Source organism: Dreissena polymorpha, chromosome 11 (assembly GCF_020536995.1).
Source record: "Dreissena polymorpha isolate Duluth1 chromosome 11, UMN_Dpol_1.0, whole genome shotgun sequence".
Classification (NCBI taxonomy): Eukaryota; Metazoa; Mollusca; class Bivalvia; order Myida; family Dreissenidae; genus Dreissena; species Dreissena polymorpha.
Window position 1 is genome coordinate 41,637,637 of NC_068365.1, and position 25,546 is coordinate 41,663,182.

The 25,546-nt window shown below is 34.6% G+C and overlaps 1 protein-coding gene and 2 long non-coding RNA genes across 4 annotated transcripts in view; 1 reads left to right on the forward strand and 2 right to left on the reverse strand.

Moving 5' to 3' along the window:
- Positions 1–15,675, forward strand: part of LOC127850572 (acidic phospholipase A2-like) — a 69,687-nt gene extending 54,012 nt beyond the window's left edge. The window contains exon 4 of one of the 2 annotated variants that reach the window (XM_052383704.1): positions 15,224–15,675. In XM_052383704.1, coding sequence (XP_052239664.1) covers positions 15,224–15,339 — 116 coding nt within the window. In that variant the 3' untranslated portion in view covers positions 15,340–15,675. Of the gene's footprint in view, positions 1–8; positions 714–15,223 lie in introns of those variants that run through there. The other variant, XM_052383703.1, reaches the window with a different exon arrangement.
- Positions 15,676–17,945: 2,270 nt separating this feature from the next.
- On the reverse strand, positions 17,946–18,452 carry LOC127850576 (uncharacterized). Its single transcript, XR_008035361.1, has 2 exons — positions 18,388–18,452; positions 17,946–18,229 (listed from the first exon to the last, which is right to left on the reverse strand). It is a non-coding gene; the product is annotated as an uncharacterized LOC127850576 (long non-coding RNA).
- Positions 18,453–21,127: 2,675 nt separating this feature from the next.
- Positions 21,128–21,634, reverse strand: LOC127850577 (uncharacterized). Its single transcript, XR_008035362.1, has 2 exons — positions 21,570–21,634; positions 21,128–21,411 (listed from the first exon to the last, which is right to left on the reverse strand). It is a non-coding gene; the product is annotated as an uncharacterized LOC127850577 (long non-coding RNA).
- Positions 21,635–25,546: the final 3,912 nt, after the last annotated feature.

Below are 25,546 nucleotides of genomic sequence, written 5' to 3' on the forward strand. Positions count from 1 at the left end.
GTTTTCAGACGAGGCGAAGTGTGCCAGGAAGGTTTGCGATTGTGACCTGCAGCTAGCCAAGTGTCTCGGCAAGTCAGAGTTCAATCCCCAGTACCAGCACTACGATCGCAGCCAGTGCGTCTGATGAGTCCGTCACGTGACTTTTCTTTGCGTTACATGGATTCTCTTTGCAATCTCTAACTGTTTTACAAAAACATCGGCATTCAATATGATGTATATAACGTATACGAACAATTCTGATACCTGTAATTGGATTCAGGATTTGCGTTATACGTTTGTACATTGATGTATAGTCCAGGAATGTACTTTTGGCAAGCATGGTCAACAGTGAAATGTTTGTCAATCGATACGATATTTATGCATTGATAAATTACGTTGTGTTACACTATATAAAGGATAAAGTTGTCCTTGATAGATCTGCCCTATACTTTACACCTTGTTGCTTTTTCTCCTAACTGCACAGCCTGCGTTCTAGTGGGCTTATTCGCTTTTCAAAAGAATTATGTATAAACATTATATTTATGATCATTATTTTTTTGTTATATATATCTAGCTGTCCCTTTAAAATGATGACGACTTATCACCACACACGTGCTGTAGCAAGTGTTTTTTTCTGTGTAAGACATTGATGAAGTAATGATAGTAAACGATGTCTGCCATTTATATTAAAAATATTAAACAATCTGGCATTGATTATTTCAATAAATGCGTATACATATACATGTATTGTTAAAGTGATGTCTTCTGTAGATTTTTATCGAATAATAATATAACAAGATTATTTTAATAATTGCGTATACATGTACATGTATTGTTATAGTGATGTCTTCTAATGAGTTTTATTAAATAAAAATATAACAAGTTGTTGTATTCCTTGTCACAAATCTAGTGCTATATGAACGTTAACCTCTAGACTTTACTCCGACATGAATAATGTAGATAGGAATAATAATACATAACTTAAAATGTCAGATAAGCGCTTGTATGCTCGATGATTATATTGATTAAGTACAGCAAATCTCGCTGAGATATGGTGTTGAATATTAGAAGTCAGTTTGATCAACGTGGAATACGGAAATGTAAATGTTTACAAATAACGTTGTGTCAACAAAGTGGTTAATAGGTGATAATTGTTAGTACATTCGAGTTCGTTTGATATCTTAAACAAAAGTATGTCTCTAGTTCAATAACTTCATTTATAAACAGTATTAAGTGCTGTATACTGCAGACCAAAGAAAACATTCAACCTCTTTAGAATACAGCACGAAGTATAATGAAACGGCGAAAAATGACATTTACGACAGACAGACAAACAGGCACACAGACAAAAAGACAGACACACAGACAGATAGACATACCAACGGACAATCATAGTATTTCGTTAAATAATTGTTTGAATGTAATGTAAGTCAAAGTCATATTTTTATTGGAATATTTAAACTTGAATTTTGTTGATGAAGTTAACAATTAAATACGAAAACACTCGTGTAAGTGTACAATATCGTGGCGGATATGCTGACTTTAATTGGAGAGGTTGTTCCTTTATAAATCATATGGTGGACGCTATTAAGACATAGTAAATGTGTAATCTGAGGGAGGGTCAGACAGGCTTAACGACGATCACGGGGGAGAGGAGGTGGGTGAGTGAATAAAATGAGATAAATTCATCCCTTTATTTCCGAACTATATATATGTGTGATTTATTTATTGATGTACACATGCGTGTCCTTGATTGCGCGGTAAATGTCCAAATGTCCCCGACGCCCCATGACCGATTGTGTTGATTACAATTTATTAATGTGAAATTAGTATTGAAGTACACGAATGTTTTAGCCGATAAATAGTACATTATACATACTTGGTATTTAATAAGGTATGTTAAGGAACAACACACCAGTATAATAAATATCATAAGTAATTAAACCAAAGCAACGTCGCTATAGGCTGAAACAGAAATTCAAGAACGGTGTTTTATTCATAAAGTTCACGATGCAAGGTCTAAATTACGGCCTTTTTAATGAAATTTAGGCGATGGTCAAAAAAATAGTACGTAGAGTTACCGTCATAAACATTCAAATGCACAAATGTACAACACAAGGCCTTATAACAAATATCAGCAATGATAAAATATAGAAACTACAGTTTCATTCGTTGCCCTTGAACTTCACCTCAGAGTGTTTAGCAGATCAAGCGGTCCAGCTAGATCCAAATTCAAGCCTGAGTTCAATATTGACAATAAAGGTAAAGATTTAAGATAGATTCATTACCAAGTGAAACTAGTAGAGTGTATATAATTTTTCTTAGATTTGATATGGCCACCCAGTTTTATAACACTTATTTTAATTTCTAACTTGGTCTAGATTTTGTAACGATAAACATTCTGCCCACGTGTAATAAGGATTTGCCGCAAACAGTGTCCTTTTGAGTGGTAACACGCTATATATCAACGACGCTAGACACATTACGACGGATACGGAATGTTCATATTAGCTCAACTTAAGTAGTTTGTGATCAGATGAGCTTTAAAGATGCTAATGATAATTTCGCAGAAGTATCAAGGCATTCCAAAAGACGATCGATCATTTAATTATCAAGGAATCCAGCGAAAAACGAATGAAGCCCCGAATGACCGCCAGCTATGTCGTTTGTTGCTCCGGGTAAACAAGCTAGCCAGACGTCATCCCCGACCGTTAGGTCAACAAGAATAAATGTAAACCTCTCCTTTCCGCTGTCAGGGTCTGGGTTAATAAAGACGTATCCAATTTGTTCTGATACCGAATTCCGAACCATATGTACACATACCATATTTCCTGCGTGTGCCGTTAGCGTCATACTGAATGCGTATGTTCCATTCCTGAAAAAGTTCATACTATTCATGACCAGATGTATTTCTATGTCAATAAGCATTCATGGATAGAGAACATGTCCGACTGTGTAAAAATATTAAATAATAAAAAATCTTATACTTAGAGCGTACGCGTGAATTAAAAACAGAAATCATATCCAACAAACATTGGTGCGCGGAACACTCCGTGTCGGACGTCGTAAGTCATTAGAGTATCAAGTCTTTCGTAGTCGAAGATAACCGGAGCTTCTCCTGTACACTGAACGTCGTTCGTTACAGATACCATAAAGGCAACGTGTTTGTTCCAAGCTGCATCTGTTAATTACCGGTAGTTCATAAATATAAGGGAAATTTTTTACATAGTTATGACTGAACATCAAAACCATAGTGTCACGTACAAATTCAACAAATGGAGTAGTTTTAATGTGAGTCACATTCTTGAATTCTTAAATAAATGTTTAGAAATGGTATTTTGTGAACTGTCACATAATTTTGAATATTTAAAAATTGTAAAACTATTTAAATGTAACTTAACTTTAAACAAAATACATCCATGGTTCAACCTTTCATCTTGCAGTCTTACCTGGATATTTAAAGTAACTTCCAGTATATACTTTTGTTTGCAACGTATTGTCTGAATAAGAGTAACGTTTATGCCAAAATATTGTGCAATCCTGTTTATACGTGAAGAATATATGATATTGTATTTATGTTTCAAATTTCATTTTTTAATTGGAATGTCGGCAAAAAGCCTTGACCATTTTCATACATGTAAACAAAAAAAAAACAAATACAATCACAATAAGGGTAAATGTATTCAATTTATTTTTAAATCCCTTAATACATAAAGTAAAATATAACTCAAAAAGCTATTGTTTTTTAGATAAACATGCTTTAATTGACCTTTGACCTTAACTTATGATATTAATGTTAAACATTCGACCTTAAAATACGACAGTAAAATTTGTATAACCAACCACAAGTGTGAGTGCAATCAGCAAACAAAAGTTTTGGTGTGGTATTTTCATAAAATCATAATCCCTAAATTCCCTTTTGGGAGGGGGGAGGGAGGTTGAGGGAACTGCTGTCAGCCCCATTAATTAAGTAATTTAAAATACATGTAAATTAATATATCAGATTTATTTTTATTAATCAACATGAAAAAGCGGTTCAAAGTGAAACAAATGAATCTTAGACCTTTAGCGCTGGATCAATGCATTTTTTTAATGATTGAGCCATAAGTTGTGTATTTTTTAATCTGCTATCAATATTTGTTAATAAAAGGCACAGTTTAATCAGTAAATGTTTTTTTAATATTTTCATTTGTAATCTGTCTTGATGAGTTTGCGGTTTTGATATGACAATTTTTCTACTAAAGTAACATGTAAAAGGCATATTACTTGTGAAGAGCAATATTGTCATATCTGAATATCAAAACTGCAGAAACATTTTTGAACCGCATTTTCATGTTGGGCAAACCCATAAACATGTATACCTTTTTAAATAAAACATGCCATGAGGGTAAATATTTGGTAAAAATACACCGTGGAACAAGGTTGTTAATAAAATATTTAGCAATATGCAGCCGATTATTAAATGCGCCGATGTCCAAATGACCGATAGAACATACATTTAAACAAAAGGTTGCAAATTAATGATCATTATACACTATTTCAAAACTTACTGGTTAAAGGTGAGCTTTGAATAGCTACACGCTGGTTCTTCAATGCTGAGGTTTCTTGTTTTAATTGGAGGACTTCAATCATTACATCCTGAATGTTAAGCACAAACGAATACACCCGAGTTATAGAGTACAAAAAAAAACATTAACATTTGGCAAAGCATTCATGTTGACCGTTTAAAGCACTAATAAGAACTTATGTACCTATGTACGGTACACGAAACAATTTACAAGCGTAACTAACTTATAAGTGTTGTCCATGTCACGATTTATCCAGCCGACACTGACTTACAGTTCTTTATAAAACAAGAAACTAGCGTGGCCTTAATTATGTTAATGAGTACATGACATTCTCTTTTCATAAATAATAATCAGGTAATGTAATTATTGCACATAGGTTGTCAAAATTGTTCTTGAGTGTCTATTTTTAAATTACTGCACATCACAGTTCAATCCCCAGTACAGGCATAGCGACCACGAGCAGTGTATCTGACATCGGCATGTGATTGCGCCTCTGTGTCACATTTTTGTACAAGCAGCATTTTTATCGCTTACATACATGTGCACAATTGTTGATGGTTGGGGTACGAGCGTACGTTGCTTGGTTGTATGTAATTGAACACTTGATGTGGGGAAATATGCGTAATATAAACGATAAGACACGGCAAACCTGGGCCGGACGTCTATAATCGGGCCCGCTGCCAATATAACGGTCGGAGGGCCATTATGCGGCTAGAGCCGATTATGGACGTTTGTCCCAGCTCTGTCGTGTGTTATTGTTTATATTACATATCATCATATTTTGTTCCTTCGCTATTTTTTTTATATAAAAGCAGCTTTCCGTAATTTCATTTGCATTCAAGTGATCATGTTGTTGCAATATAATTGATTCATAAGTATAAAATATATGTTTTTAAACCGCGTTTATGTTATAAAAGGCCATTTGTGCTTCTTAAAAATGACAAAACATTTAATGTGTTATAATATCATTTAAAATGCACGTTGAGATGATCATACCTCAAAGTCATTTTGATATGCTTAATTCCTCCTTTTATAACTCAAAGCAATGCGTATACATGTGGCGGTCATAGAGATTACGACGTTACGGTTCAAGTTCACTTCGTAATTAGATGTTTTAATAGCATCGGAACGAAGTTCCCCAAAGTAATACGTAGCGTTCCTATCATAACAGGTCAAGTATTATCATGCACTTCACATAGACCTCATACACAAATTAGCAAAACAACGAACACCAAGAATAGTAACAATTAAATACAATAATATTACAAAAGCTGTTTCGTAAAATAATCAGAATTGGCCATTCAAATATACACGGAATGGAACTATTTTGAATTCATGTGCTGCTGTCACTGAGCAAGATTGCTTACTCCGGCATAGGATAGAAGAAGCTGTTTATATCGTTTTATTTTTGTAACTGTAGTGAAAACCACCCGATAACACCTGTCTGATATTTTGTGATTATTATCAGTATAAGGACAGAGTATCAGTATTAAATCAACCACTTCCTGTAATATAAGTTCACAGTCCGAAAATACATTTTGGCCGTGCTCTTCGAAAAGGGGGTTTAATTAATGTGCGTTAAGTGTCATCCCAGAATAACCTGTTTAGTCTGCACATGCTAATCAGAGACGACACTTTCAGCTTAAAAAATTCGTTTAAATGAAGTATCTTCAAATTGAAAATCCAGTCTAGGTGGAAAGTGTCGTCACTGATTAGTCTGTGCGGACTCCCATGTTTATCGCGGGCGACATTGTACGCACAAGCATTAAGCCCCGTTTTCCCAGGGCGAAGCTTATATGTAAATATTTGACTTTGTGTCAGTTGGTGCTGTTTGTGACAGATCATGGGATTTTGTGTCTTTATTTTGCCTTTGTTAAGTTATAAATATTAGTTCGTTTTATTGATTCGATTTATCAGTTGAAATATATAATGGGGATTTGTTTATTTCATAAAACATTAAACTATTAAATGGTTTCATTTAAGTGTTTGTTTTGCGAATTCATATAAACCTGTTTAGTGTTGCACGTCATACATTGTACAATCCATGCATTGTACATTCGTAACATTTGACACCATTTTTAATTTTTTAAGATAATAAATTTAGTTAAATTTGAATGTTAAGGCGCACACATAAAAATAAACAGAGAAGTTGGGCTTAATTTCAAGTTTCAAAGTGAAAATATAAGTATTTATTAGTGCTTAAATTTATTTATTCTTGTTCTTATAAATCTGGACCTTCCCATCGGTCTGTGAGATTAACTAGTCACATTTAAGTAACCATCAAGAAGCGCTGAACAGTTATTGTTTATTAACGATTATTACGACGATTAATCGAATGATTCTGTTTTTTAAGTGTTTTCCTCAAATGAATTTAGATAGCATAAAAACAAGGTCGCAACCAATGCATTGTAGATTTCGTTTAGAAGAGACTTCATATGAACGAAACATTTCATAAAAGCGGACAGTGTCGTCCCTTATTAGCCTTTGTGGACTGTGCAGGCTAATCTTGGACGACACTTTACGCACATGCATTAAGCCCAGTTTTCCCAGAACGATGGCTTCAAGTTCAAATGGGACCGGTTTGTTTCAGTGTTCAGATAATGCAATGTCTGCGATTTTGGAAACGCCACAAAGGACAATAATACATTTGCTTAATTAAGCGGGTTCACCAAAATTCTTCAATCTTAAATAGATCTTTTTAAGTTTTAAAGCTATTTGTTGAGCCATGTTTGCAATGGTACGAAGACTATTAGCTGAAAGGAGTGAACATTCACATCCCTGAAAGCACAAACATTCCTTTACTGAGGATAAAGACTTATTAAAAAGCCTGTCTATGCATACTTTTTAAACTTTGTAACTTTGTAATAACAATAAACGTAAACATTCGCTTAGATACTTAGTAAAGCGTCTAAAGTACATGTTTGACCCTGTGTTCTCGCATGCTACGCCACAATTTGCTTGAGGCACGCTTGGTTTACTTCTACTTTTATAACATTTGTTTGTCAACCACAAAATTGAGTAAATAAATGACGCACTTTGAATGTTGAGTAATGAATCATGCAGGCAGCTGGCTACATTTGCATATGTTAGTGGATGGACTACAATGTATTTGGGATAAATGATGACTGAAAAGATTATCTCTCTCATAACAAATAGTATCTACATATCGTGTCAAAATCACCGAAAAACTCAAACAAATAGTGTGCTAACAACGGTTTGATGTTGCTTTTCATTCCTTCTATGACCCTAATTAAAAAAAGCCCTTCTTACAACTTTCATTTACAAAATGTAATACATTTAATTTAAAGTAAGATATGTGTCCATAGGGCACGGATGCCCATCTCATGCTTTTGTCTCAAAATTCCATAACAACATGTTATTTTAAGGCTTAATTTGACCCTTTTGTTTGACTTTGACCTTTGCGAAAGGGAGACGCATGATACACGCGACTCTCCGCCTCCTCATGTTGGAAATTAGTTGTTAAGTTATTTAACATTACGTAATTAATTACAAAGTTTCATTCCGGACCAGTCGTTATGTGGCCTAACTTAAATTTAAACCTCTAATTGTGTTACGACATATCGTCTAATGACAATTAACTTTTGTGCCAAGTTATTTCAAAATCCATCAATATGGAAAAGCTAAAGCAGAGACAAAAAATCAAGTTGTTTTATTACTAAAGTTGACCTTTAACCTATAAGCGTGACCTTGACCGTTGAGGTAGGGAAACGGACGTTACTCGCGACGCGTCGTCTTATGATGGTTGACATTTGTGCCAATGTGTATCAAAATCCATTATTATACGTCAAAGTTATGGCTGAGTCTGGGCGTTTCTCTCAGGATAGACCGACAGACCTACAGATTGACAAACAGTGCGACTGCTATATGCCGCCTTCTTCAACGTGGGAATAAGAATAAAACAAGCGCAGTCCCTTGATTTGGCACTCAGATATTCTTAGTTGTGATAAAGTGTAAATCTTCTATGAACTACCTGATAAAGTTACCACAAGTAGAAGTTAAAGAAGTTTATTTATCTTATAGCAGAAAATTTATAAATTTCATGTACAACACGAATCATCACCATTCCATGAAACTATGTATTAATAATTTAACCTATCACACTATAATTTCCTTCCATTCCAAAATTATAAACTTTTCAATTTCAAGCAAAGTTATAACGAGTTCATTACGTTCTGCACAATATATTTTTATCCGAACGCCATATATATTGAGCAGAAACACTATTTTTAGAAACAGTTAGTGTAACTATTCTGGTCCCAGTTGATCTGGTCAATCACTTCCACATGCAAGCGTGCAACATGTATATATCCAAAGTTTCATCAAGCTAGGACAAAAAAACAACAAAGCTATTGAATGAAGAACATATTTTTTTCTTAAAGGATTTAAAGAGGTATTTTGCTCAATTGCAGGGCAGTTTTATGAATCGTGGTCGCTGACCTCGCATTATGATCTCAAAGATATGTTGGAAGTGTAAACTGTATATCTGTATTATATTTAGATTTATTTAATTGTAAGCGCATATCTAGACCAGAATTTCATCTTGCATACAAACCGTAATTTTACTTATCAGTGTAAAAGGGGGTATTATATATAAGTATCAATATTATACCTCACATAAATTTGTTTCTTCTTTGCATATATAAACTACACAGGTCCGTTTTTTTATGGTGCCCGGTAAAGATGCGCGCGCATCTAGTCAGCGGGCGCTATACAGTATAGCGCCCGCTGACTAGATGCGCGCGCATCTAATAGTGCCCGCTAAAATGTTAGTTATTTGTAACATTTGCGCAAGTTTTACAACGCAAAAACTTTTCGAGTACTGTTTCCTTTGTTTACAAAAATGTCGTATAATTGTATACATATTATTAATAGTAACTGATAAATATTAAAGGAATGTATATTATGTTATTTATTTTTATTTCTATTGACAATTATCTGCACAAAAATGTTCGGTATAATATAAGAAATAGAAAACCTCACTTCAGGCCCAATAGCAGAATAGTGACCAGCCAGGCAGCCCCAAATAGTATATGGACCTCACCCCTGACTTCGGTCCATATACTATTTGGGGGGGCTGCCTGGCTGGTCACTATTCTGTCATAAGGCCGTCAGTGAGGTTTTCTATTTCTTAAATAACGCTTATAAATATGAAACATGAAAAAGTCCATTTTAAAGAATTACTGCTGGTTTCTTTAAAGTATTTTGGAAGATAGTTAGTTTTCATAGTAAGAATAAACAAAGGATGTTTTTCTTACAAACTTTGTATACATAACACAAACACATACAATTATAACCTACATGCCAAAAGACAAGCCGATGTGTAATACTCTTTTTTACAAACAGTAACATAATCAAATGTGTTGTACAAATACATATCATGTTCCATTGTCAATAAATTGTTTTTGAAAGAAGCAAGTTTATTATTGGGATGGGAGATTCATATATCAAATACTGTTTTAATCTATTGGCATTGGAACATGATTTGTTTTTATGAAAACACAAAACAAACGATATATTGAAAAATGCTGAAGATAATGCACAAGTATATGTGCATGCCTCCCTTAGGATCTTCGAATATTTTGCAATACTACAAATCGCGAATACACATCACGTGCTTTTCATATGGTACTGATAACCAGGATGTTGTCATCGGTATGTCCAACAATCACTTTGCCAGTACGTGCGCTGTAATATACAGACTATGTGTGGTGAAGGCCGTCCTCTTGTGAAGCCAGCGTTACAATCTCTTCCTCACCAACCACCTGGGATACTTCGTGTGTGGCACAACATCAGACCAGTAACTGGCCTGTTTCAGACACGTGCACGCCTATAGGATCTCGATGTGCATAATCGTCCAGTGTTGATTGAACAGTGCCATCCAAAGATAATGTCAGGAGGCTGTCGTGACTATTGTCGGTTACATATATACGTGTTCCATCGGGACTGATAGCGCACTTGTAAACTGGAAATACATTATGATGGCATTCGCGAAAAGAGTTTTCTATAGACATGTGATCTTACATGTACCTTATAACCAGGAAATCTAGACACTTATTATGCGATGAGGCTAGTTAAACAACGTATGCTAGTACAATGTTTCGTCGAGCAATATCATTAAAAATGTTGGCGATGTCAAAATATTAATTAACATGTGAAAAGCTTAAGAAGTCATTTATTCTCAATAAGAATTAACATCAGAGAACAAACAGTAGAGACATGATAGGAATAATATATTCATGCATTTATGAACGATAAGTTGAACTTTGAAAGCAAGCATTAACTTTGTACTTGATACTTGTTAAATATTTAGGCGCAGAATGTGTTTTAATCTTTAAATCATTGGGTTTGAGTTAGTTATATGTATCGATAAGTGGTGTAAACAAAGCATACAATAAAATTATATAAAGAAACGAAAGTCTCCTGACTAAGACTCTTATGCTTATATTTTATCTTATTCAGCTGTGACCGGCACTGGTGTTATTGTCAATATTTATCCGAATTTTAAAATTCAAACTTACCAGTACATGCATCTGACGAATCTTCGTAGATCTTTTTCACAAGAGTACAATCCATTGTGTATTGGTACAATCCAGTATATGATGTTATGTACAGGTTACCTTTTGCATGTGCAATGCCATGACACAAATGTTGAAAGCTAAATGTTCGACATGCCATTACCTGTCCATTGTGAACACTGAAAAAAATAACTTTGTCCGGTGCTCCACCGCCATCAACGGTCATGGCGACCTCAGTAGGACTGATTGTGCACATATCATATGGAGAGGCAGGAAGATCTGCGTATTATACTAAGAGACAACTTTGTACTGCTTATCTAGCAATTTTACTCGATTATTTGCGAAGTCCAAAATAATAATTTCTCCATTAAATAATTCACAAATACTTCTTCGTATGTCACATTCATTGTTATCAGATGGTACACGAACATTGTACAGAACCTTGTTGCTAATCTTTATTAGCTCGTTGGCTGTTTTCTTCGACAGTTTTACTTCACGTTCATCATTCCCAAAAGAAAATAACTCGCAAGAGTGTTTCAATATCATCGTTATTATGAAATTAAATTGTTGGATTTCCGTTAACAGCCATTTCTTTCAAAATAGTTTTCGCTTGAGAAATATTATCAAACAAGATTTGGTACGCAACAAAAAAGTGTTCATTCGATGTGTTTTCCTTTATTTGCTTTACATATTTAAATCGTTTGAAATCGTCACGAATTTGTGAACACTTTTCTAGATCTACCTGTAGAGATTTCTTGAGCGTGTCGTGCATTTCATCCAGCGAATGTATAGTGTTTTCCTCCAGTTCATCGAGGATATCATTTATTTTTTTACGGAACTCTTTTATTCCCCCAAAGGCTTTAAGGTATGAATCTTTCAATGTTTTCAGCCAACTATGTGCGTCACCTTATGTTGTTTCGAGGTCTTGTTGAAAAGCGGCAATAGTTGTAGATATTTTATGAAACTTATCAGGAATCACCTCTGTTGCCTTTTCCTTGATAAGCACGAGATCGGCACATTGTCTGCAATACAACACAGTATTAAGTAGCAGCCGTAATTTAAAAATGCACATTTTGTTTATGTATAACATGGAAGCAATAATTTGCTACTTGTTCTGCGATTGTCAGTGAGCATCGACAAAACCCAGTTTGTATAACACGTTGTGTCTACATAAAGTATAAATATATCTATAAACATTATTTGCAAACGCTGATTTAACATGCACTATTAAAAATTTTTGCTCGTTTTGGTAACATTTTGACTTTTATTAATATATTAAATTGTTCGTAAAGAGAAATTGTAAATGCCTGATACAAAATATACTGTTTGTGATTGACAAAGCATTTATATTCACTGATATTTCAAACAAAGTTCACTTGATACATGCTGTTTATTTGTACAGCAATTAAACAAAGCCAACCAAATATACATTGAGACTTAGTAACTAACTACATGTTTAATCGCGTTGCTATTATAGTTGACCGTCTCACACTAAATGTTAGGGCATAATTTTCTAGTTTCATTAATATACTATCAAGATTAGTGATACTATGAATTTTAAAGTATTTAACAATAATGTGTTAATTATTGTGACCATGGTGATGATAAATCTGTGCGCCCCAAATGATTAATGTTTACGTCAACATCTCGTCTATATTACTTATATGACATTATGAAACGGGCGAACAATACCTGCAGCCCACTTGAAACACATCACAATATGTTATTTCATTTCACATATACACTGATTTTTACACAAAATTTGAGCTTATTGACCACGTAAATGCGCTGTGATGAAAATGAAGATTTTGATTAAGAATATGACGAAATAAATATTCTACGTATGCTTGTTGTCCAGCTGATAATAAGTATTTATCATTCTTTTTTTAACTGTTTTGTATACAAATATGATTTATGTATCATATCATGTATCATATGTATATTTTAGTACGTTATTAATATAAATAATGAACAAAAAGGATAGGATCTATATAATAAAATCCATAAAATTTTGATTGATGTAGTAATTGAAATCGAAAGAAGGCCTAACGTAAAGGATCTTATTTGGTAGTTATCTCTACTTTCAATTTCGAAGCCCTCTACGTGTCAATTAGGCCTAATATTGAAATCCTACATTATACGCACATACCTGTAAATGAAATATGTTTACAATGTAGTTAATTATTAATCGGCACAGTAAAAGGGGTAATAGTGTTTCTGACAGACACATCTCTTGTTCAAGTATAAAAGAATAAGATTTATATTTCACTTTCATTTGCATGTTCCTATGCGTTCAATGTATAAAAAAGAGGCATTTCGCATACGTACAGTTCCGAAAAAATTTAATTAAAAAGAAGCAAATGGAGAAAATTAATTTAAACGGATACAGAAGTTAAAAAGCTACCAAATAGAAACTCTTTGTGCAAGTTTCAAGACAAGTTTCTCACAGGCCAGATTTAATTCATATGACAAAAGAAACGTGGGTCTTTAACATTGAACACAATCGTACATTTCTGTCATTTAATGTTTGCATTAACTGATCTTAATAATTGTATCTTGAATATCGACGAAATATGTTGGTTCTTAACAGTAAAATCCGTGTTAGTTTTACACTGTAGACATCAGCTAGACTGAACACACTAATAACTACCACGTTTGTATTTCGTTGTAGCACATGGTGATCATATAATAATCATTAAAGGTATGTGACATTTCAAGATGTTAAGACATATACAATGAAGACATTAAATAGTTAAATGTCAATAAAATGCTCGATAACACGCTCGTATAACATTGCTATTTAAAGTAGCACGACCTTTATGTCTCTTTTAGTTCACCAAACTACTTACGCCGCTATCACTTTGACATCTTAATCAGATGCAGACAGGGTTATCAATAACCCTAGACCAGACAGCCAGGCATTCGATCGGATGAAAACACTGCGAATAGTTTGTGAATTTGTAACGACACGATGGATTTTAAATACTCATGCACTATTTATTTGATCTGTTTATTAGTTTGCATCGTCGGTGAGTTAGTCTTTAGATACGTATGTGCACGATAATTTGACAAAGTTTAATACAAATTTTGTGTTGTTTTTAAATGCACCCAACATTGAAAAAAATAGCATACACATGCATGTTCTTACCAGCACTCGAGTGGTTTTTACGCACAGAGACGTTACACACTGTTTAAGTAGTAAACATTGCATTGGAACAACATGAAATATATTACATTGTCTTGCAAATAAAAACCGTTTTTTAAAACGTATGACTTATTTGTTATAATTCTCTATGTGTGAGAGGTTCAAACTATTTTTCAAATACTCTACATACCTATAGCAACAAATCATACATAATTCATTATTTGATATTTCCAACATTTAATAATCGTTTCTATTAACGCTTCAGACGTCTTCTCAACGTCACTTGAGGCAAGCAGAGTTGACCGCGTACGCCGTAACGCCTTTCAGATGTGTCACATGATCAACCAGTACACGGGCCGCTCGTGTCTCAGCTTTAATCCATACGGCTGTTTCTGTGGGTATGGACAGATGGGGAGTCAGCCCGTGGATGATGCGGACAGGTGGGGCCGAGCGGGTTAATGTGATGTTTATATAAATCGACACATGTTTTTTTAAGCTCACAATTTGTGCCTTTGAGTAAAAACGTTATTTCGAAAGTCAATACATGTATATGTTATCTACAAGAAGCTATTTTTGATGAATTGTTTAATAGGGTTTGTGAAATTCACATGTCACCAAGTAAGACGATAGCTTTGTATGTACATGTATTATACATACACGTTCCTGTTTTATAATGTCTTAATCCAACCATTCCCCTCTTTCAAATGAAGATGTTGCAAGGCCCACGACGACTGCTACGGGGAAGTCCACACGGAGCACCATTGCAGCTTCTGGAGCGGCCTCTTCGTGGGATACAACCACCAGTGTGCCGACCCCGGGTGTGTGTGCGAAGGTATAGGACTGCGAATGCATGCGTATCAAGAATTAAGGGATGATAATTTACACATCTTTGGGTCATATATTATCACCAAGTATTTGATGTAATTTTTTTTGCTGACATTTCAACTCCGAAACTTGTACGAATGTACACAATATTTTGTTTGTTATGTTTTCAGACGAGGCGAAGTGTGCCAGGAAGGTTTGCGATTGTGACCTGCAGCTGGCCAAGTGTCTCGGCAAGTCAGAGTTCAATCCCCAGTATCAGCACTACGATCGCAGCCAGTGCGTCTGATGATTCAGTCACGTGGCTTTTCGTTGGGTCACGCGGATTCTCTTTGCAATCTCTAACTGTATTACAAAAGCAACAGCAGTATATAACGCACACGAACAGTCTGATACTTGTAATTGGAATCAGGATTTGATGTACAATCCAGGAATGTTCGTGGCAAGCAGTGAAAGTTTTGGCAAGCGATACGATATTTGCATTGATAAATTACGTTGTGTTACACTATACTAAGGATTAAGTCGTCCTTGATAGATCTGCCTGTATTTTCCAGTCTGTTGTTTTTTGTTCGAACTGCACAACCCGCGTTCTAGTGGGATAACTTGCATTTCAACAGAATTATTTATAAACATAATATTAATGATCATTATTTTTAGTGTTACATATATATAGCTGTCCCCTTTTTAAATGATTATGACTTATCATCACACACGTGCTTTAGCAAGTGTTTTTTCTGTGTAAGCCATTAATGAAGTAATGGTAGTAAACGATGTGTTCCATTTATATTTAAAAAATTAACAATCTGGTTTTGATTATTTTAACAAGTTCGTTTGTTTATATATATATATATATATATATATATATATATATATATATATATATATATATATATATATATATATATATATTGTTGCAGTGATCTATTCAGATGATTTGTATAAAATATAAAAATATAAAAAGTCGTTGTATTCCTTTTCACAAATCTCGTGCTTTATGTACGTGAAACCTCTGGACTTTACTCCGACATTACTAATAAAGATAATAATAAAACATAACCTAAAATGTCGGATGAGCGCTTTAATGTTTGATAATTATCTTAATTAAGTACAGCAAACCCCACTGAGATATGGTGTTGAATATTTGAAGTCAGTTTGATCAACGTGGAATAAGAAAATGTTATTGCTTATAACTATAGTAGTGATATCAAAGTGGTTGATTGTTGATAGTGGTTAGTATATTCGAGTACGTTTGATAACTTAAACAAAAGTAGTTCAATAACTTAATTTATCAAACAGTATTTAGAAATGTATACTGCAGACCAAAGAAAACAGCCAACAGACAGACAGACGGACGGACCACGGACATACAAACAGACGAACAGAAAGACAGACAGACAGACAAACAGACGGACAGACAGACAGACAGACAGACGGACGGACGGACGGACGGACGGACGGACGGACGGACGGACGGACAGACAGACAGACAGACAGACAGACAGACAGACAGACAGACAGACAGACAGACAGACAGACAGACAGACAGACAGACAGACAGACAGACAGACAGACAGACAGACAGACAGACAGACAGACAGACAGACAGACAGACGGACAGACGGACAGACGGACAGACAGACAGACAGACGATAAACAATTAATTTGCAGTTACATTCATATTATTTTGTTATATAATTTTTTCAATTTAGTGTAAGCCAAAATCATATTTTTATTAGGATATTTAAAATTAATATTTAATTTTAATATAATATTGTGAATAAATCTAACAATTACATATGAAAACACTCGTGTACGTGTACCATATCGTGTCGGATATGCTGTCCTAAATTTGAGAGGTTGTTCCTTTATAAGCCATAAGGTGGATGCTATTTCGACTTAATGGGTAATCTGAGGGAGGGTCAGACAGGCTTAAAGACGATTGCGGGGGAAAGGAGGTGGGTGAGTGAGCAAAATGCGATAAATACATACCATTATAATCAAACTAAATATATGCGCGATTTATTTGTAGATATCTACATGCGTGTCCTACATTGCGATAGCTGTCCATATGTACACGGCGCCGCATCACCGATAGTGTTGCTTAAATTTGATTAATTTAAAATTAGTATTGAAGTACACGAATGCTTCTATCCGATAAATAGCACATTACACAAACTTGGTATTTAACTAGGTATGTACAGGAACAACAAACAATTATCATACATATCATCAGTAATTTAACTTTAGAAACGTCGCTAAGACTGAAACAGAAAATCAAGAAAGGTCATTTAATGATATAGATCACGCTTCACTGTTGTATGGCCTTTCGTAATCTGTTGTTTTAATGAAATTGAGGCGAGGTTCATGAAATAGTACGTTGCTTTACCGTCATAAAAATTCAAATACGCACAAGTACAACATGATGCCCTCACACACATATCAGCAATTATAAAATATAGATATTACAGTTTCACCCGTTACTCTTGAACTACACATAAATTAGTTATGCAGATCAAGCGGTCCCAAACTCGAGCCTTGTCTTGATATTGCTAACATATGTCAGGATTCAAGATCGATTCTTTACCAAGTTTACCACATAGAGTGGTTACAATTTTAGACTTGTTTAGACTTGATATGGCCACCCAATTTTCATACCCCACTAATTTAAATATCGGACATGGTTTAGGTATTGAAACAATAATCATTATGTCCAAATTAATTAAGGAGTTTTGCACAAATATTGACCTTTAGAATGGTAACACGTTATATATACATGGCTGGGTACATGGCGACGGACACAGAGTGCCCAAAACAGCACACATTGAGTTTGTTGTGCTCAGATGAGCTTTGAAGATGCTAAAGATATTTTCGCAAAAGTATAAAGGAATTCCAAAAGACGCTCGTTCCTTTAATTAACAAGGAATCCAGAGAAAAACGAATGAAGCCCCGAGTGACCGCCATCTATGTCAGTTGTTTCTCCGGGTAAACAAGCTATCCAGACGTCATCCCCGACTGTTAGGTCAACGAGAATAAACGTAGATCTCTCTTGCCCTCGGTCAGGGTCTGCGTTTATAAAGACGTATCCAAGACGTTCTGATACCGAATTCCGAACCATATGTGCATAGACCATTTTTCCTGCTTGTGCCGTTAGCGTCATACTGAATGCATATGTTCCATTCCTGAAAAAGTGCATTATATTTATGACCAGATCTATTTCTATGTCATTAAGCATTCATTGATAGAGAACATGTTCATATGTGTAACATATTAATTAAAAACAAATATTATACTTTAGAGCGTACGCGTGTATTAAAAACAGAAATCATATCCAACCAACATTGGTGCGCGGAAAACTCCGTGTCGGACGTCGCAGGCCATCTGAGTATCAAGTCTTTCGTGGTCTTTCTCCTGTACACTGAACGTCGTTTGTTAGAGATGCCATAAAGGCAACGTGTTTGTTCCAAGCTGCATCTGTTAATTACCGGTAGTTCATAATTATTATGAATCTTTCTTAAATAGTTATTACATAATATCAAAACCACAGACACATTGTATTCTTTTCATAGAGTACCATTGCTTATAATAAGTGGAAAAAGGAGCATATTATTTTCTAGGTACGCAGTTTTATTTCAGATTTAAAACAAAACTTAATACGTGTAATGACACACCAATTTTCCAATTCATTAGCTTTGCGAAATAGGCACATTGATAGAGCGGTCTAAGTCAAATCAGTATTATGCTGTACTGCTGTATTCACTGTTTTGTTTAAAAGCTGGTTTGTATTATCCAATGAACCGCTGCTTGCACCACCATAAGATTTTGTGTTTTTTGTTTAGTTTTGTCATATATTAAATGTAATACGTTATGTGGCTTTTATAAGAATAATGAATAAGAATGTGTTTGAGGATATACATAAATTCATTATACACAGCTACATGTTATTTCACGTTTACTAATTAAATATCAGTTTCATATAATAGATTATATATCAAATAACACAAGTCAGTCACTTTATTCGAAATAACTTGCAAGTTGCATTTTCTCTGTTGCGCACAAGCAAAGATTGGGAAAAGATTATTAGTCCTCGTAAAGACCAATGATCGAGTCTGGTATCTCGAATTTTAAGATTTATCAAACTTTTCGAGTGTTGTCAAATGTTATTAACAATCCGGCATTTCTCTATTGAAATTCTTTATATCTTTCTTATCTTTATCTTTAACTGTTAATGTTCTTGTTTATTTCAAAGCATAATGTCACATATAAATTAACTTAAACAAAAGTAGTTCAATAACTTAATTTATCAAACAGTATTTAGAAATGTATACTGCAGACCAAAGAAAACAGCCAACAGACAGACAGACGGACGGACCACGGACATACAAACAGACGAACAGAAAGACAGACAGACAGACAAACAGACGGACAGACAGACAGACAGACAGACGGACGGACGGACGGACGGACGGACGGACGGACGGACAGACAGACAGACAGACAGACAGACAGACAGAAGACAGACAGACAGACAGACAGACAGACAGACAGACAGACAGACAGACAGACAGACAGACAGACAGACAGACAGACAGACAGACAGACAGACAGACAGACAGACAGACAGACAGACAGACAGACAGACAGACAGACAGACAGACAGACAGACAGACAGACAGACAGACAGACAGACAGACAGACAGACAGACAGACAGACAGACAGACAGACAGACAGACAGACAGACAGACAGACAGACAGACAGACAGAACAGCAGACAGACAGACAGACGACAGACAGACAGACGGACGGACAGACGGACAGACAGACAGACAGACGATAAACAATTAATTTGCAGTTACATTCATATTATTTTGTTATATAATTTTTTCAATTTAGTGTAAGCCAAAATCATATTTTTATTAGGATATTTAAAATTAATATTTAATTTTAATATAATATTGTGAATAAATCTAACAATTACATATGAAAACACTCGTGTACGTGTACCATATCGTGTCGGATATGCTGTCCTAAATTTGAGAGGTTGTTCCTTTATAAGTCATAAGGTGGATGCTATTTCGACTTAATGGGTAATCTGAGGGAGGGTCAGACAGGCTTAAAGACGATTGCGGGGGAAAGGAGGTGGGTGAGTGAGCAAAATGCGATAAATACATACCATTATAATCAAACTAAATATATGCGCGATTTATTTGTAGATATCTACATGCGTGTCCTACATTGCGATAGCTGTCCATATGTACACGGCGCCGCATCACCGATAGTGTTGCTTAAATTTGATTAATTTAAAATTAGTATTGAAGTACACAAATGCTTCTATCCGATAAATAGCACATTACACAAACTTGGTATTTAACTAGGTATGTACAGGAACAACAAACAATTATCATACATATCATCAGTAATTTAACTTTAGAAACGTCGCTAAGACTGAAACAGAAAATCAAGAAAGGTCATTTAATGATATAGATCACGCTTCACTGTTGTATGGCCTTTCGTAATCTGTTGTTTTAATGAAATTGAGGCGAGGTTCATGAAATAGTACGTTGCTTTACCGTCATAAAAATTCAAATACGCACAAGTACAACATGATGCCCTCACACACATATCAGCAATTATAAAATATAGATATTACAGTTTCACCCGTTACTCTTGAACTACACATAAATTAGTTATGCAGATCAAGCGGTCCCAAACTCGAGCCTTGTCTTGATATTGCTAACATATGTCAGGATTCAAGATCGATTCTTTACCAAGTTTACCACATAGAGTGGTTACAATTTTAGACTTGTTTAGACTTGATATGGCCACCCAATTTTCATACCCCACTAATTTAAATATCGGACATGGTTTAGGTATTGAAACAATAATCATTCTGTCCAAATTAATTAAGGAGTTTTGCACAAATATTGACCTTTAGAATGGTAACACGTTATATATACATGGCTGGGTACATGGCGACGGACACAGAGTGCCCAAAACAGCACACATTGAGTTTGTTGTGCTCAGATGAGCTTTGAAGATGCTAAAGATATTTTCGCAAAAGTATAAAGGAATTCCAAAAGACGCTCGTTCCTTTAATTAACAAGGAATCCAGAGAAAAACGAATGAAGCCCCGAGTGACCGCCATCTATGTCAGTTGTTTCTCCGGGTAAACAAGCTATCCAGACGTCATCCCCGACTGTTAGGTCAACGAGAATAAACGTAGATCTCTCTTGCCCTCGGTCAGGGTCTGCGTTTATAAAGACGTATCCAAGACGTTCTGATACCGAATTCCGAACCATATGTGCATAGACCATTTTTCCTGCTTGTGCCGTTAGCGTCATACTGAATGCATATGTTCCATTCCTGAAAAAGTGCATTATATTTATGACCAGATCTATTTCTATGTCATTAAGCATTCATTGATAGAGAACATGTTCATATGTGTAACATATTAATTAAAAACAAATATTATACTTTAGAGCGTACGCGTGTATTAAAAACAGAAATCATATCCAACCAACATTGGTGCGCGGAAAACTCCGTGTCGGACGTCGCAGGCCATCTGAGTATCAAGTCTTTCGTGGTCTTTCTCCTGTACACTGAACGTCGTTTGTTAGAGATGCCATAAAGGCAACGTGTTTGTTCCAAGCTGCATCTGTTAATTACCGGTAGTTCATAATTATTATGAATCTTTCTTAAATAGTTATTACATAATATCAAAACCACAGACACATTGTATTCTTTTCATAGAGTACCATTGCTTATAATAAGTGGAAAAAGGAGCATATTATTTTCTAGGTACGCAGTTTTATTTCAGATTTAAAACAAAACTTAATACGTGTAATGACACACCAATTTTCCAATTCATTAGCTTTGCGAAATAGGCACATTGATAGAGCGGTCTAAGTCAAATCAGTATTATGCTGTACTGCTGTATTCACTGTTTTGTTTAAAAGCTGGTTTGTATTATCCAATGAACCGCTGCTTGCACCACCATAAGATTTTGTGTTTTTTGTTTAGTTTTGTCATATATTAAATGTAATACGTTATGTGGCTTTTATAAGAATAATGAATAAGAATGTGTTTGAGGATATACATAAATTCATTATACACAGCTACATGTTATTTCACGTTTACTAATTAAATATCAGTTTCATATAATAGATTATATATCAAATAACACAAGTCAGTCACTTTATTCGAAATAACTTGCAAGTTGCATTTTCTCTGTTGCGCACAAGCAAAGATTGGGAAAAGATTATTAGTCCTCGTAAAGACCAATGATCGAGTCTGGTATCTCGAATTTTAAGATTTATCAAACTTTTCGAGTGTTGTCAAATGTTATTAACAATCCGGCATTTCTCTATTGAAATTCTTTATATCTTTCTTATCTTTATCTTTAACTGTTAATGTTCTTGTTTATTTCAAAGCATAATGTCACATATAAATTTAACAAATGGCGTGGTGCAAATGCCAGTCAAAATATTGAATTCTTAAATAAATGCTAATAAATAGAATAATGTGATCTGTCACACAAATTTTCATTTTAAAACATTGTTAACATTGTAAAACAGTTTATATTTTATCTTAATAAGGGTAACTTTTGTGCCAAAATAGTTTGCAATACTGTATATAAACTAATAATATATGATGTAATATTCAAGCTCTAAGTTTTGATTTGAATATCGGCAAAACGCCTTTGACCATTTAAATTGAAGTAAACAAAAGACCATGTGCATCAGTACAATACAAATACACGAATGTTTATGGTTAATGTATGCAAGTTATTTTGAAATTCTTTAATACATAAAGGAAAATATAACCAGAAAAGCTGTACTTTTAGATAAACATGCTTTATTCGACCTTTGACCTTTAGTTACTATATTAATTTTAATCATTCGACTTCAAAATACGACAGTAAAATGTAACCATCCACAATCATGCTTCCACAATTGTGCGTCCATTCAGCAAACTAAAGTTGTTGGTAAGGTGCTTTCATAAAATCTCTTAAGTCCCTTTCGTGGGAGGGGGGGGGGGGGGTAGAGGGAACCCAGGCATATGTTCAATTAATTTAATATGCATGTGTATCAGATATATTTGTATAGTCAAACATGAACAAGCGGGTCAAAGTGAACAATAATATTTCTTAGACCGTTAGCACTTAAAAACATAGTTTAATCAATTAATGTTTATAATATTTGCATTTGTAATCTGTGTTGAAGAGTTTGCGGTTTTGATATTCAGATATGACAAGTTCTCTACACTAGTAACAATTAAAAGGGATATTATTTTTGTAGAGCAATATTGTCATATCGGTTTAACAAAACTGCAGACAATTTTTGAACCGCTTTTTCATTTTGGACAATAAAGATTAATCTGTATACGTTTTTTTTTAATGAAACATACATTAAGGGTATACATTTGGATAAAATATACTGTATAACAAGGTCGTTAATTAAATGTTATGTATTGTTCGGCCGACTGTTTAATGCGCTGATTTCAAAATGACCGATAGTACATACACTCGAGCGAAAAGTTGCAAATGAATGATATTGATAAACAATAAAAAAAACTTACTAGTTGAAGGGGAGCTTTGAATAGCTGTTAGCTGGCTCTTCAATGCTGAGATTTCTTGTTGTAAGTGGAGTACTTCGATCATAACATCCTGAACGGTAAGCGGCTGATTGTTAAGCACGAACGAATGCACCCAAAGTAATTGGCACAGCACCACCATGAACATTTGGAAAATCATTCTTGTTGACCATTTAAACCACTAATAAGAACTTATGTATGCTATATGAAACCATGTACACGCGTTACTAACTGATAAGTGCTGTCCATGTGACGATTTATTCAGCCGACACTGACTTGTAGTTCTTCATAGAACAATCTTAAAAATGAGCGTGGGCGTAAATATAGGATCTTGCATGAGTGGTCGTTTTGTATTGAATTTATTAAACGAGTCATCTAAATAAAGATACAAACGAGGCTTGCCGAGATAACGAGTTTAATAAATTCAATACAAAATGACCACATATCTAAGATTCTATTTATAACATGACCAACAAATTTTCTTTTTATTTTATGCTTTATTCACCGTGTATTCACATTGTAAAAGAGTTTAACTGAAGAAATTCGCGGGAACAATGCCGTCATTTCGTCAGAAATATGACGTCATTTCACAGTTATATAACTTGTGTAATAACACCCGTGTAATAAACAAAATTGCGCATTAAACTTAACCAAAATTTTCAATTTCCTAAGTATAAAAAGGGCACATAATTCTGTCAAAATGCAAGCCAGAGTTTTCTAACTTTGCCTGCCCAGTCCCCTCATGATAGTAAGTAAGTGTACCAAGTTTGAATGCAATAGCATTGATTCCTTATGAAAAAAGTGGACCTAAAAGCAAAACTTAACCGGACGCCGACGCCGACGCCAAGGTGATGACAATAGCTCTTTTTTTCAAAAAATAGATGAGCTAAAAATAATTTACATAAAAAACTGCGTTTGAATGCAACCTAAATACAACATTGCAGCAACGTTTTGGAAAAAAAACGTCAGGAAAAGTTTCATATACACCAGTGTGACAACCAAACTACAACGTTTGAATGCAATCTAAATACAACGTTGCAGCAACGTTGGGTGCCTACTGGGTACTGGACAGGAAACACACAATCGCGTAGTACACACATATACCTATTTACCGGATTTTATAGCACACTGTGTTTATGACACATTCACTTACATATGTACCGTGTTAATGACAATAATATTGTACACAAAGACCGTATTAAAAAAATTCTGTGAATTCTGATGCATGCTCACATCTACGAGTCCGTTTCGTTTACACGTGCTGTATTGATGAACGATTGAATTCGAATACATTAGAATATATGAAAGTTGAAAGAAAATATGGTATACTTGTACGTATATTCACCATGGTATTTAATGCATTGTAGAGATTTTGCCTTTTTACGTGTGAATTATTTAAGAGATGGTATTCCGTTTGCTGATATACGTACACGCCTGAGGTAAAATAGTTGAAAGAAGCAAAGTTATCCAAATATCTGAAAATAAAAGCAAACGTCAAGTTTCAAAAATTGACCTTACTCTGTATACTTCTGTTTAAATCAATATTCCGGTCAGTTTTTTATTTGTTATACATCCCCGGAAACCCGACATGCTGTGAGAAGTTGGACATGCTAGGAGATGTAGCCTATATATTTCAAAGAATTTCGGTAGGATAAATAAATCCAGTTCTATAATTGTTTAAAGGCATTTTTGAAATTAAATATATTTTGGTGCATGCAAAGGAGGTATTACCATATATGTTAGAAAAATCCTGGTTATTAATATTTAGGATTTATTGAAATATGGCTATTTAAAGTCGACGATGCAGGGATTTGTCCCATATTTAGCACTTTATTTACAATTTTCAGTATGCCAGTGAAAACGTTTTTTCACCGACAATTATATTAACCAATGTCCCCGAGTAACA